Below are 14,698 nucleotides of genomic sequence, written 5' to 3'. Positions count from 1 at the left end.
TTATCAAGGACACTCAATATTTGCTCCTTGAACAAGCTCCACATATCAGTTACGCCCTTGTCTTGAAGCTTACTTTTCCAAGCCACACATCCTAAGTCATGCTTCACCGCATCATAATTTCCCTGCCCCCATCTATAACTCTTGCCCTGTAGTGCACACTTATCCCTCTCCATCACTAGAGTAAAAGTTACCGAATTGTGGTCACTGTCCCCAAAGTGCTCACCTACCTCTAATTCTAACACCTGGCCTGGTTCGTTACCCAGAACCAAATCCAGTATGGCCTCACTTCTTGTTGGCCTGTCTACATATTGTGTCAGGAGACTCTCCTGCACACATTGAACAAACGCTGACCCATCTAACGAACTTGAGCTATAGCTTTCCCAATCAATATCAGGAAAGTTAAAGTCCCCCATAACAATCACCCTATTACTTTCACTCTTCTCCTGAATCATCCTCGCAATCCTTTATTCTACGTTTCTAGGACTATTAGGAGGCCTGTAAAAAACTCCTAACAGGGTAAGCTCATTAGGTCACCCCTCAAGTCAGTTTTCTACAGAAGAGTCCCTGTTTATTCAACCTGTCCCTCCAAGTATAACCTGTTGGCTCTGGTATCATTTTAAGAAATCTCCTTTGCAGCTTTTTCAGAAACTCGATATCCTGTTTATGAAGTGCAGCTCAAAGCTTGTGTGATCAATGCAGGTTTAACATAACTTCTCTGCTTTACAAGTCTTTCCCTCTGAAAACCCAATGATGTCTTTAAAACTAAATTATTGCAATAGGGATATGGCCTCAATGATTTGTTCCAAACAACCTGGTTTTTTTTAATATTTCCAATTGCTGGGCTTCCTTCTTATTCTTCTGACCAAAACAACAACTGTATTATCTCACACATTTATACTTGATATTCTTCGACAATTACATATCAGTTCAGCAAGTCTGAATGTCTCTCCGCTTTCTAATCTCTGTACTGACTACAAACCCAACAGGAAATTTTGAAATTACACATCCAGATTCCAACTTCTAAATCATTCAAGCAAATGATGGATAACACTGGCATAAATACTGACCTTTGTAGAAATCCAGTTCCACCAGTTGCCAGTCTAAGTAATTACCTTTAACCTCTACTCCCTGGTTTCTGTTTTGGAGTCAGATTACTGTACTTTTTACTACATGTTCACTGGTTCGGCAAAGAGAGACCAGATTTTAACTCATGCAAAGGCAGGGTTTATACATCAGTTCTGAAACTCAAAGAGTGCAGAGTCTAAGCCTTGATGAATAGTACTTTATTTTTCTGGACAGAGTAACATATACACAGTCAAAGAAATACAAAACTGCTGATTCAGACTTAGGCAAATCAGTTACCATCTGATCCAAAGCTATCAAAAAATTAAATAATCGCCTCACGAAAAGGAAGAGTGGGCAAGTTGACACACATGGAATCCTCATGACAGGATAACAATTTGTTTTTTGTGGGGGTGGGGAGGAACCATTAATAAATCTTTCAATGGATCATTTTGACAAAGTTAGTTTTCTTGCTCCCTACCTCTACAGTGAAGCCAACAAGAAAAATATTTTGTTATTTGAAGGTAATTGGATCAGTACAGTTTCACCCTTGTAGTTAACTGGTCAGGATGCTGAGAATTGGGCAGGATTTATCTTTAATTTCCTTATCTCTGTCTCTCAGTCTCTGATCAACTGATAGTTAAGCCACCTTTCCAGAACTGGAACCTGAAACCAGGGGTTGGGTAAAGTCCATGGTGTGCATCAGGATTGCGGGATAGAAACCAGCAAATGATATCAGATGATGAGTTAGGAAATGTGTTGGTTCAATGGATTACCCATCATGTGACAGTCACAAGACCAGGGAATCCCCCAGAAAGCATACCACAGCTGGTGACTGTAGCTGGAATGATTAACATAAGAACTCATTGCCAAAGCACACAGTTGAGGAACACCCGTCTGACCCAGAACAGTTACCAGTGGCACACAGCATTTGCTGTGATCAGTAGGTATTAACTATTTATTGGCCACAGCCATACTGGACAACACATTGATTTCCCAAGTGAAAATTATGGATTTGACCCTCACCCTCAGTGGTGTTTCTTTTGGTCATTCTGAAACCATTGGAAGACTTACGTTTTCCCCCAGGAGGACAAGGGTAAGGTTGCTGCCCCTATTCTCTCCTGAGCAGGGTTGAAGATCACTAGGTGGATACTCCTGCCCCCTACAGGGTGGGAGGTCACTGGTCCCAATCCCAGAATGATCACTTACTTGATCATTCACTCCCCATTCAGATTTCAAAAAGGGAGAGTCATACTGATTTGGACCTTGCCATTGAGTTACCATACAACTGGCTGAATAGGATGAGACAGAGACAGGGGGAGGGAGAGCGAGAGACAGAGATAGAAATAGAGCTTCACAAAATCTTGTCATCCTTGTCCTTTTTCAAATTGCAGAGGGCAGAGAGGAAGGATGAGATTTAAAAGTACCAAAGGAAGACAATTCAATGGGTTCCAAATCTCTGCAGAGACTGAGGAAAATTTCTGATTGAAGTGACTAACGTAGCCAGACCTCAGATTGGGGGATTTCCAATTTATCCCCAGTTTGAGTCTAAAAAGAAAATTAACTTTATGAAAACAAAGACATATGAGTATTATTTCTTCAGAGTTAAAACAAGCACCAAACTTTCCCCAGAAACTTTCCCCTGTGTTTTTACACAGTCACTGGCACCAACTATCCTAAACAACATTCCCCCCTCCACCCACCCATCTCCCCCACTCTTTGCCAGCAGCTTCCAGTTGTTACATCCTCTGGATCCTTCTCCACCAGGGCACTTGGCTCCACACAGCAGCCAAAGAAAGAAACACGTCAACTTGGAAGTTCTGCCAGACTGTGGTGGTTTGAGAGAGAGGGTGAGAGAGTTCGAGTGTGAGAGAGCGTGTGAGAGACAGTGTGCAAATAAGTGAATGTCGGTGTGAGAGTGTGTGTGTGTGTGAGAGAAAATGTGTGCACACGTGCGCATGTGTGAGAGAGAGGGGGAGGGAGAGTGCAGGAGAGAGAAAGATCAGGGGCACCAGGACTTGAAGTGGGCGTTGCTCAGAGAGACATCAATTGTCCAAGCTAGGATTGCTGAATGTCAGGGTCAGAACTCTGAAGCTGTTGACTGGTTAGCACATTTTCTGTTATGTTAATAAAAAGCATTTCCTGAAAATGACACAGTTGATAACAGCCCTGGGGTCTGGATTGGGTCTTGTTTGAAATCTTTTGCATCAACTGACAGGAGTATTGCACAGTGACACGCAGCAGGGAAACAGCAGGAGACAGGCGGATCAGGAAACGGTGGCCTTAGTTGTTACTCAAGTCTGAGACAGCAAGGAGCAGGGAGAAAGTTTAAAAGCAGACAGATTCAAGGGGTTTGCTGTCTTGTCATGTATCTCAACCTCCAAGTGCCCTTTCCCCCCTCCCTCCATGATAGGTGGAGGGTGGGCCTTGAGTCAGCTGGAGACAATGCCTGCGGTAACTCTGTATCAGACCCTCGCTGCAGTGATAGCCAGCAGCCAGGCAAATCACTGCCCACCTTCCCTGGGTCCGGAAAGGCCATCACAGTGCGAAACTGTCTCTTCCACCACAAGCAGCAAGACATTCTAATCTGAGGAACCTTCCTGTAATTTTTTTTATATCAGTTACGCTTCAATAAACAGAATCTTTTTTGGCAGCAGTTATGATTAGCATTACATTTCTGGAGGTGCGATTTTCTCAAAGCCCAACACAAAATGGCCCAGTTACAAAATTAAACCCATTTTTCGAAAAAAGGAAGTTGTACTTAGGCCTGTAATTAATCAAAAGCCTGAAATTACAGGCTGTTCACAGAAGGCCAGAAAGTCCCCGCTCTTGGTATCTCTCCCTGCACAAAAAGCTGCACAGCATGGGGTTAGATACAGAGTAAAACTCCCTCTACACTATCCCCGTCAAACACTCCCAGTGCACATACAGCATGGGGTTAGATACAGAGTAAAGCTCTCTCTACACGGGGAAGCAGCTACATCAATGTTGCTCTACAAATAATCCCAAGCAATGATTGAAAATGAAATTCTTTCAATTCTATCCATTAAATAATTGAAAATGTTTAAAGCTAAAACTACAGAAATGTTCAGGATGTAACTCCATGTTCTCACATCTGGCTGGTGTCATTAGATTACAATGTGCTATGACTGATTTCGCCACAGTGACTGTAGATTGATGAGTGGAGTTACAGATCACAACCAGTAAGATCACTGATTTTGGCACAGTCTCAGGATGGAGTACTAAACAGTGACCAAAGGTTTTAGTTAGGGTCAGAGTAAAGAAGCATCACTGTGTAACTGGAGTGAGGTCACTTTGGAACTGGAGGTGGGAGATGTCATTCCCAGGCACTGACATCTCTCACACACGGCATGACAGAATTTAAAGAATAACAAGTGAGAAACAGATGTGACAGGCAGTCACACAACCTAGTCACTTACTCGGTGCCTGATTGGTCACTGCTCTTTGGCCAAGTCTTGGGACGTCCAGAAAAGGGGGAGGGAAGAGAAGATCTTCAATTCCAACCTATCAGTTTCAACAGTGAAATAATCTTAGAGTCAGTTGGTCATTCAACCCAGGACCTGAAGCTGGTGATCCCTCCTCATCCCTCCCACTCCCACTCCTTCCAATCACTGCAGTGGCAGCAAACTGTAGGAAAGGGTGGGCTTTCACCAAATTCAGAACTGGGTAGATAATCCAGCTGCCTTCTACTCTGGACCAGACTCAAATCATAGCTGCAGCCTTGCAATGCAGGGGCCCCAGCTACAATGGGGTGGAACACTAGGGCAATATATTACTGGCGTCTCAAGTGGAAACCTGAAGTCTACAATAATGAGAAGTAAATGTGTGCGTGTGTGTAGACAGAGGCTTCCTGGACTGGGCTAGCACTTTCAGGCCGGTCCACAGCCCTGCCATCCTTATTGCTGCTTGCAACCTTCCTTTTTCTCCTTCGATTTCTGCCTCACCAGTTTCTCTTCCTGCCGCCTGGTTGGTGAAGCATACGCTGGCTTGGAGGATTTGTCCAGGTAGTCATAGAAACCGTCTGGTGGTACAGCACAGGGCTGAGGCAAGGCTGCAGGAGGGAGAGTAACACATTACCAGCCAACAGGGAGACAGCACCATTGTACAGAGTATAACGGATACATCGGGGAGAACTATTGGCTACAATCTCGTTGACAGGCTCGGGGGTGGGGGGTGGGTGATAAGTCAAGTCACTGCCCATGATGGTGAACATGAATGCGCTACCTGGTGGAACTGCAGGAAACCGGTCAGAGGTGTGCTCCAGATGTTTGGATTTAAAGGTAGGATCCAGCTCCTCTGCTATGTTTCTGGGGAATAGGTGCCTTCAGCAAAGAAACACATGAAAAAAAAACCGTAAAACACACAGAAGAAAGGTCACTTTGACATCCACCACAGCAATGACTTAGTCTGCAAACACATGGAAAATTTGACTCTTGAGGACAGTCCCTGACACAATCTATGTTTGGGTGGGCAGGTTTCTCATTTAACTTTCGGGGTGGAAAGATTGAGTTTGGTTTCTTGTTTCATTCAACAACCAGAGTTAAAGGGACCCCTGTCCACCAGCGCAGTGGAAAATGCCTGGCCCCAGCTTTAACTCCCAGATCACAGGCACACCCACAGCATACGTTGCTGTATTTGCCTTGGTGCTTTATGGGGCTGGAGCGATCTTAGGAAGGGAGTTGCAGGGTGTTGTGGGGTAATGTGTGGAAGATATCGAGTGCTCTGGGTAACATAGCAATCAGTGCCCCTAATTACTTCACAATAACTTTGACAAGAGGTAGCCTCTCTTTCCTGATAACACATGCAAACATCCTGAAAAACCCCCTTGAAAAGGTGGGAGACAGGTTCAGCTGAAGACAGAGCTAGACTGTCAAGACAGTGACACACACACATGCACCCCGCCCTCACCCTCTGACCCCATCCCTGGTACCAATGAGTGACAACATTGGGAGTGGGTACCTTGATCGCTGTAGCTGCTCTGTGGGAGACGGTCCTCTCTCGGGAGGCTGCTCACCACACGGAGATGGAAACCCTTCCGAGTTTAATCGCTCTTGTCGAGCGGAGGCTGGCTGATTCTGAAAAAGGAAAGATGAGATTAAACCTGGCCCAATCTACAGTCCCTGCCCTCCACCTCCAACCCAGCAGCTAACTCAGTCATAGAGTTTCACAAGACCTTGGGTGGCTTTAGCTTGACTCTATGTCAGTCATTATTGAGTTCAGCCAATGTTAGATATGAGGAATATTTATTCACTAGTTGCAGCTTTAAGCAACAGTGTGGACAAGGTAAACCAAGTTGAATTTCCTGTTAACTCATGATAAACACATGAAGGGTGAGCAAGGTATCAGATAACCATTAATCTATCCAGTGAGGAACTGGAGAAAATTCCATTTAGGAAAATAAAGGGAAAACAACAGCTGAAGTCAGACACAATGGCCCAGGAGAGAGATGGATAGAGGCTTTTTGATCCTCTTGTTAATAATCCGAGTCTGTAACTAGTAGCATTGCTGGGAACTCCATCACTCTGCGATGACAGCACAGTAGTTGGTACAATGGGCTGAATGGCCTCATTTTGTAATTATATTCTGGGACTGGGACTTGGCCATATGGACAAACATTGGTACAAAACTCCAAACTGAATAATTACATCAGAATCAACTATTGCACCGATATTTTATACAGTTACCCACATGGTTCAGTCAAACAAACTGGGTGAACTGTGCTCAAAACAAATGTTTCACATCCTGATTGAACTGTTCCTTACCCGCCTCTTCGGCGTCTCTGAGCATTCGTTGCTTTCTCCTGAATGCTCTCTCCTCGCCAACCTCTGTTCCAGTCGCTTGGACTGTTTGTGGGCTTTTAATTCTTGTCTTTGAATGTATTTGGCTATTTCCTGGCAGAAATAGACTTGGTCTTAGATAGGCTTTAGCTTTTGTCAAGTCAAGAAAAATGGACAGGATGATTCATTTAAGAAATATTTATGTAAGTTTTCTTTTTAAAATTCTTTTATATTACACCTTTCACAATCTGAAGATGTTCCAAATGGTTTCTAGCCAACTGAGTACTTTCAAACTAAAACCTAACTGCTTTTGTAATGTGGGAAACACAACAGCCAGCATACACACAACAAACTCCCACTCACAGCAACGTGATAATGACCAGATCATGTTATGTGACATTGATTAAAGGTTAAATGTTGGTTTAGATATTGAGGGTATCTTGCCTGCTTTTTGTCAAAACACTGCCATTGGATCTCTTTTTTAACAATTGAGGCCCGGACCTATTTAATATCTTGTGTCGAAAACAGCACGAGGACTCCCTCAGATACTGCCCTGGGAACAGCAGAAGGGATTACCCACTCAGGTCCCTACAAACCACGAGCATCGGTATCAGAGAGCCGACAGCCAAACCTGAGTGAAAGCCAACACCGTTAGTGAGTATCATCCAGGTTTCCCTCAGCCTGCCTTCATCCCAGCTGCTTCAATCAATGCTTTCTCATCTTCACATCAACAGATATTGGGGCTCATTAGCAAAACTTAACCTGACATTCAGGGTCTGGGTGATATCCCATTGTTCAGCTTTGGGATGGCCATCCAAAAGCACAGGCATCAATCCCCACCAACACAGGTCCAGGTAGTTCTTCTATAATGCGTGTCTCATCGCCGCAAATTGGCTATAACACAATTGATGAACTCTGACCTTGTCTGTGTAACATTAACTTTCCGCTGAACAGGTATAACGGGTTTTCCATAGTGCGAGGTTGAAGAGGAACATAACTGTAATGTTATAGCAGAACAACCTGTATCCCTTCCCCACCGACCCAGGTATCACCCACCCCCCACCCCGACTACTTATCCAGAGTTTCCACCTATCTACGTGGACAGAATCTCGGGAGTGTGTCTGGTCCATCCAGGGAGTTCTCCCTGTTTTGACAGTCTCTGATCTCCTCAGCTTCATACACTGACTGAAATCACTGGGTAATAATGGCAGGAGAGCACCAGTGAGCTGTGACTGACGGCTCCCTGATCTGGTGTACAAGCCTTGATCAAACTTCAATGCTCCCCGCTTGTGGTGCCCATTGCCTGGATGGTACCTCATCCTGTGCCACCTGAGCTGCCCGGAAATCCTCCTCCTGGTTTCTCTGGCTCCTCGATCTCTGTAAGAGATTTATTCACAATGTAAGGACAGCTTTACAGGAGAAGCAAGGCAAGAAGGAAAAATATCACAATATTTGGTGTCGATCTCATACTTGTTTGTTTCGGGGCATGCAACAGGAAAAAGTCAGCAAAGCAAAGTCACATTCCATGACTGGGGAGGCGGAGTAGTGAACATCTAGACCTGTCCTCTTCAATCCATCCTGTCCACAAGCACACACTATCTCACTTCCTATTTAGCCAGTTCATCTTAAAATGAAACTTTAACCCCACTCCGAGACAGAAAATGAAACAGCAGTTAGTTCATCGCTAAACTCCAGTTCTATGGCCAGACACGTTTCCAATCACAGACTCAAACTGGATGACACTTCCTTTTGACGGAGTTCCCAATTCACCCGGCAATAACATGAACTATCTCCAAACTGAACCACAATAAAAGCTCAATATTAGATCAGGTTAGTGTGGAGATGCCACAGATAATAATGAAGGACCTCATTAACAACTTGTATTTACATAACATCTTTAATGTGGGGAATGTTCCAGGGAACCTCACCCGGAATAGTAGCAGTTAAAACACCGAGCCACAAATGAGGACAGATGATTAAAAGCTTCGTAAAATTCATGGTAGCTGGCTTTTCCCTCGAATGGGGAATTTCATGACTAGGGGGCACTTTTTAAAAATGGGAGCAGTGAGGTTTAAAAAAGATGAGGGTCAAATTTTGTTTTTACACGGAGGGTGGTTCATGTGTGGAATGATCTTCCTGAGGAAGTGGTGGATGTGGATACAGTTACAATGTTTCAAAGACATTTGGATAGATGCACGACTAGGAAAGGTTAGGAGGGATGTGGGCCAGGAGCAGGCAGGTGGGACTGGTTTAGTTTGGGAATATGTTCGGCACGGACTGATTGGGCTGAAGGGTCTGTTTCCATGCTGCATGACTGCAGGATTGTAAGGGCACGTCATAAACAACATCTTAAAAGAAGGGAAGAGAGAGATTGAGAAGTTTAAAGAGAATTCCAGGGCAGCTGAAGGTACAGACACTGACGTTGATGTGATGACAATCAGGGAACGCACAGGCGGTCTGAACCAGGAAAGAGCTGGGCAGGGATGGCAGGCTTTACGGGGCTGAAGGAGGCAGCAGAGATGGAGGTCTGAGTGAAACTTTAGTGACAAGACAACAAACAGATACCTGAATGCAGTTTAATGATGGGAGACAAGTGTGCCTGGCACTGCCCAGGTCTCCCAGCCTCACTTACCATCTGCACCATCCTCACTTCCTCCTCCTCCTGTAAGAGGCGGGCCAGAGCTTCATCACGTTGTAGCTGCTCCTGGTCACTCTCGTAGGAATCACCGAGATTCAGCTGGGCCACCTCGCTCTCCAAGGGGTTCTGCTCATGTCCATGCCACAACCTCCTCCCTGGAAACAAAACGGCACAAAAAAAACGTGGATCATCTCTCCTCCTTCACCAGCCAACTCAGAGAGTCTACAGGACCAGAGATCCAAAATCGGTCTTATAGTGGACAGCGAAGAAGGTTATCTAAGATTACAACAAAATCTTAATCAACTTGGTCAACGGGCTGAGGAGTGGCAGATGGAGTTTCATTTGGATAAATGTGAGGGATTATGTTTTGGTAAAACAATCAAAGGCAGGACTTAGAGTTAATGGCAGAGCCATGAGATGTGTTGTCAAACAGAGACCCCTAGGGGTACAGGCACTTTGAAAATGGTGTCACGGGTAAACAAGGATGGTTTTGAATACATTTAGCACACTCGCCTGCACTGCTCAGACCGTGGAGAATCGTTGAGGTTATACAGGGTGTTGGTGAGGCCTCTTCTGGAATACTGTCTGCAGCTCAGGTGACCCTGTTGTAGAAGGTTCTTATTAAACTGTAGAGGGTTCTGAAAACATTTACTCAGATGTTGTTGGGACTGGAGGGTTTGAGATATAAAAATAGCCTGGATAGACTGGGCCTTTTTTTCACTGGAGCATGGGAGGTTGAAGGGTGACCTTGTAGAGGTTTATAAAATCAGGAGGGGCATAGATAAGCTAAAAGACAAAGGTCTTTTCCCTAGGGTAGGGTTTCAAAACTAGGGGGCATACGTTTAAGGTGAGAGGAGCAAGATTTAAAAAGGACACGAGGGGCAACGTTTTTTTTTTACAGAGAAAGTGGTGTGTGTGTGGAATGAACTGGCAGAGAAAGTGATGGATGTGGGTACAGTTACAACTTTTAAAAGACATTCGGATAAGTTTACGAACAGGAAAGGTTTGGAGGAATATGGGCCAAGCACAAGCAAGTCAGACTAGTTGAGTTTGGGAACATGGTCAGCATGGACTGGTTGGGCCGAAGGTTCTGTTTCTGTGCTGTATAACTCTATCCCAACCTGACTGTCTCATCTTCACACACCAGCTGGCACTGGCAAGTCGACTCCAGGGGCATCACAACCTGGCCAATGTCCAGTGGGGCAAAGGGAAATAAAGGGGGAAGAGCAAGGAGGGCAAGAATTGTGGGGGGGGGCTTTCAGTCCTCACTCAGTAAGTTGAGGTGTTACAGTGTCAAATGACACTGGAACCTGTCTCACCCATTGTGCGAGTCTCTGCCTCCAGCTCACCAGCACTGGCACTGCCAGCACTGTGCCCACTATGTAAAGCACTGTCTGGAAACACTGTGGTCTGACCTGCAGCTTCAAACTCATTCATCGTGTTTTAAAACCATGTATCTGGTCAATTATATCCCTTTATAGTAAACCAGCACTGAGAAAGCTAGGAGCTTATCCACGCTAAATACCTCAGTGAAGGAGATCTGATCAAATTTTGAATGCATTGTTAGAAGGTAAATTGCGAAACACTAATAGGTAAGTAGATGGTAGAATCTTAAAGATCACAAAATAACAAAGGGAATTTTAAGTGAGACAGGGAACACTGCATCATCAAATATAGTGGAACCAGAATTGTTAATAGCTTTTGAAAATTAAGTGATTTTTAAATAAAATAAGAAAATTGAACATGGTTTAAGGGAGGGGCAGGAGAATGGGACTGAGGGACTAAGGGATTCTGGGAAAGTCAGCTCAGCTGCAATGGGCTGAATGGCTTCCTCCTGGATTGTAACATTGGAGTGGGAAAGGGTCTCGTAATCACCATTTCAAATACTAGCCCTTGCCCCGTCCAGCAACTGAGGCGCACAGCCCAGTCGAGAGATTGAGGGGGATGCTTGGCACACCAGCCTCACTCCTGAAGAAGGGCTTATGCCCAAAATGTCGATTCTCCTGCTCCTTGGATGCTGCCTGGCCTGCTGGGCTTTTCCAGCACCACACTTTTCAACACCTAGCCTACACATCCTTGAACACTATGGGCAATTTAGCAAGGTCAATTCATCCAGCCTGCACATCTTTAGATTGTGGGAGGAAACTGAGGTTCCTGGAGGACACCCACGCAGACACAGGGAGAACGAGCAAACTCCACACAGACAGACAGTCACCTGAGGCTGGAATCGGACCTGGGTCCCTGGCGCTGTGTGTGGCAGCAGTGCTAACCACTGAGCCACCGTGCCCTCCCCATGTTGGAGCAGCGTCCTTTACCTGGCGGTCTGTGCATCTCATCTCCAGCTGCATACACCTCGGCCTCCAGCACCAGCCTCCTCTGGTCCCTCAACTCCTCGTCCTGCTGCAATCTCCTGGCCACCTCCTACAATTCCATTGGAGGTAGAAGATTAGACAGAGGAAAACATTCGCTTCGCATCCCCTTGAGCTTTCAAAACCAGAAACACGCGACACTTATTGCATGACATAATCTCTGTGCAAAGAGAAATAAATTGTGCATAGACCCAACGTGGAGGAAAGATGATCAAAGAGAAGGAAACCAAATCCCTCCTTGGGTGCACATGCCCTGGCTCAATATTCAGTCTGGGACGTTGCGAGAGCACACAGTCAGGTTAACCTGACCTGCCCCTCCCCTAGGGAGAAGCAGCACCTTCAGGCAAGGAGGGAAGGGGTTAAACCACCAGAAATGATGAAAGTGTTCAGTGTAATTGAGCTAGGAATACAGGGGGGTCATTAACAATAGCTCAGACACAGTGGGCTGAATGGCTGCACCATTACAATGCTGTGATTTTAAACCAAATCTGTAGGAGGAGAATGAAAGAGAACAAGACCGATTGGCTGATCACAACGGAGGGTGATCACAACACAGCCAGTGTTGGTGGGGAATTTTCACGGCAATTCTCTCAAGTGTTTTGACAGGAAATTAAAACACTGACCAAATCCAGGAAGCCAAGGTTAGAAACCGGTAAAAAGCAGACAGCTCAATGTTAATCAGAGTCAAACCAAAACTAGAAGGTGAGATTAGAACAGACCAGCGTTCCCCCACACCCGGGGGCTTGACATTACAGCGGGGACTGAGGCGTTGCATTTCTGATCAGTGCCACTGTTTACCAAAAGCTTAGCAAGCCCCCAAGAAATAAATTACTTGTTTCAAATATATATAGATACGGTCCTCTCCCTCCCTGATACTTACAGGATTCGGGGTGTGCAGGAGGAAATCACAGGAATTAAAGCTGCCCTTATTGACCCTCCAGAATTCTGTAACCTCCCCCAACCCTGTTACCCTCTGCCAGGTTTCCCCTCCTCTTGTTCTGGCCTATTGCACCTTCCCAGTGTCCAGCTCCCTGCCACTGGCAGCGATGACTTCAGCTGCCCATGCACTACCCTCTGGAACTCCTAGTCCTTCTGCCTCACTCTTCCACTTTTAAAGAAATTCATTTAAACCCACCCGCTTTGATCAAACTCCCATGTTCTAACATCTACTGTCACCAATTTTGTTGGGAGAAATCACTCTGTTGGAACATCTTGAGCCACTTCACTCCATAAAAATTGCTATATAAATGCAATTGATCATAGTTATTTTCAGAAAAGCTCTGCATTCTCCCCTCCTTAAAACTCTTTGATCAACCTCTCGGTGTTACAATCTTCAAACATTTTGCTAACAGTCCTGTGTAACTCCCCAGGATGAACTCCTATGTTGAAGGAGGCATATAAATGCAAGTTGTTGTTGAATCATCAGTCTGTGCAAATATGTCTGATCTGACACATGGCCTCAGTGCCCACTACATCAGGAAGAGGCAAAGATTCCAACATCTGACCCAATTGTGACACTGAAACTGTTGAACTCCAAGCTACAAGAGGACATGGCAAATGTCTGGGTGTGTGTTTTGACTCGATATTCTGCAAGTAACTGACAGAAAGTGATGAATATCCACAGTTAATGAGCTATCCTTGATCATAAACCAAGCTTGATCAACAGATGTTTAAAAGAGACCTCTTCTGTGACCAGAAAAGGGAGCAGGTCTTCACAACAACGCTCTGTACAATGTCCAACACCACAAGAGGCTGGTGGGGGCTCAAGAGGCAGATTAAGGCAGAGATAGTCTCGGAAGAGCTTCACAGAACACAAAGGTCCAAAACTGACCCCCCCCCGTCTCTGTGCAGTAGGTCATTCTCAGTCTCAGTAAGTAGCTTCACCACTGGGTCCAGGTGGGAGGAGGTAAAGAAGCTGAAACCTTTTGCTTTTCATCTCTCGCCAATGAACCGGGCTGGAAAGCACTGGGAAGTGAGGACTTAGACAGGACACTGTCCTCCTGTGGAGGAATAGGCCCAGCAAGGACCTGCATGGTAAATATCTCTGTGCCACATTAAAATAAATGAAATTAAAGTTAAAGTTAAAATAGACAGTTGGCTCACCCCTGGACTTTCTGCTGACACAGAGAGGAGAAGGTGAGGACTGCAGATCAGAGTCGAGAGTGTGGCGTTGGAAAAGCACAGCAGGTCAGGCAGCATCCACGAAGCAGAAGAATCGACGTTTCGGGCATAAGCCCTTCATCAGGATGATTCAAGCGTCGATTCTCCTGCCCCTCGGATGCTGCCTGACCTGTTGTGCTTTTTCAGCACCAAACACTGGCTCTGACCAGAGGCAGGCTGTGTCATCAGGAAGAAAGTGCTGACCAGTGTGATATTCAACTGTCAGGGGCCTCTCAGCTGAAGCTGTGCTGACAGAGGAGTGTTCGAGCGGGTCAGGAAACACAGAAAAGGCTGAATCTCTCTTCCCAGTCCCCAGCTCAGAGAAAGAGCATCTCAGTTACCAACAAAAACTGCCATCAGCCTCAGTATAGCCCAGGGAAACAGCACAGTGCCTGGGCAGAAGATGATCAGGTCATTTGCCTGAAAACATCTCCAGCTTCCTTGGAGAGAGAAAACAAATCAGTTAGGGTTGGAGGAGAAACAGAGATGGAGAGGGCACTGCCATCAGCCTCAGTATAGCCCAGGGAAACAGCACAGTGCCTGGGCAGAAGATGATCAGGTCATTTGCCTGAAAACATCTCCAGCTTCCTTGGAGAGAGAAAACAAATCAGTTAGGGTTGGAGGAGAAACAGAGATGGAGAGGGCATATGAGGCAAGGCGGGGGGGGGGGG

General features: G+C 45.6%; 1 protein-coding gene across 2 annotated transcripts in view; it reads right to left on the bottom strand.

The window, feature by feature from the left end:
* Positions 1 to 1,266: 1,266 nt before the first annotated feature.
* The window catches only part of LOC122540356 (coiled-coil domain-containing protein 50-like), a 46,850-nt gene continuing 33,418 nt past the window's right edge, over positions 1,267 to 14,698 (bottom strand). For both annotated transcript variants that reach the window (XM_043675958.1, XM_043675959.1), the window contains exons 6-12: positions 11,814 to 11,919; positions 9,493 to 9,653; positions 8,175 to 8,237; positions 6,846 to 6,974; positions 6,043 to 6,158; positions 5,308 to 5,405; positions 1,267 to 5,134 (exon numbers count right to left, since the gene is read on the bottom strand). In XM_043675958.1, coding sequence (XP_043531893.1) covers positions 4,980 to 5,134; positions 5,308 to 5,405; positions 6,043 to 6,158; positions 6,846 to 6,974; positions 8,175 to 8,237; positions 9,493 to 9,653; positions 11,814 to 11,919 — 828 coding nt within the window. In that variant the 3' untranslated portion in view covers positions 1,267 to 4,979. The remainder of the gene's footprint in view (positions 5,135 to 5,307; positions 5,406 to 6,042; positions 6,159 to 6,845; positions 6,975 to 8,174; positions 8,238 to 9,492; positions 9,654 to 11,813; positions 11,920 to 14,698) is intronic.

Source organism: Chiloscyllium plagiosum, chromosome 34, assembly GCF_004010195.1.
Source record: "Chiloscyllium plagiosum isolate BGI_BamShark_2017 chromosome 34, ASM401019v2, whole genome shotgun sequence".
In the NCBI taxonomy this organism is placed as follows: Eukaryota; Metazoa; Chordata; class Chondrichthyes; order Orectolobiformes; family Hemiscylliidae; genus Chiloscyllium; species Chiloscyllium plagiosum.
Note: the sequence above shows the minus strand (reverse complement) of the source record. Positions and strands in the feature narration are given on the sequence as shown.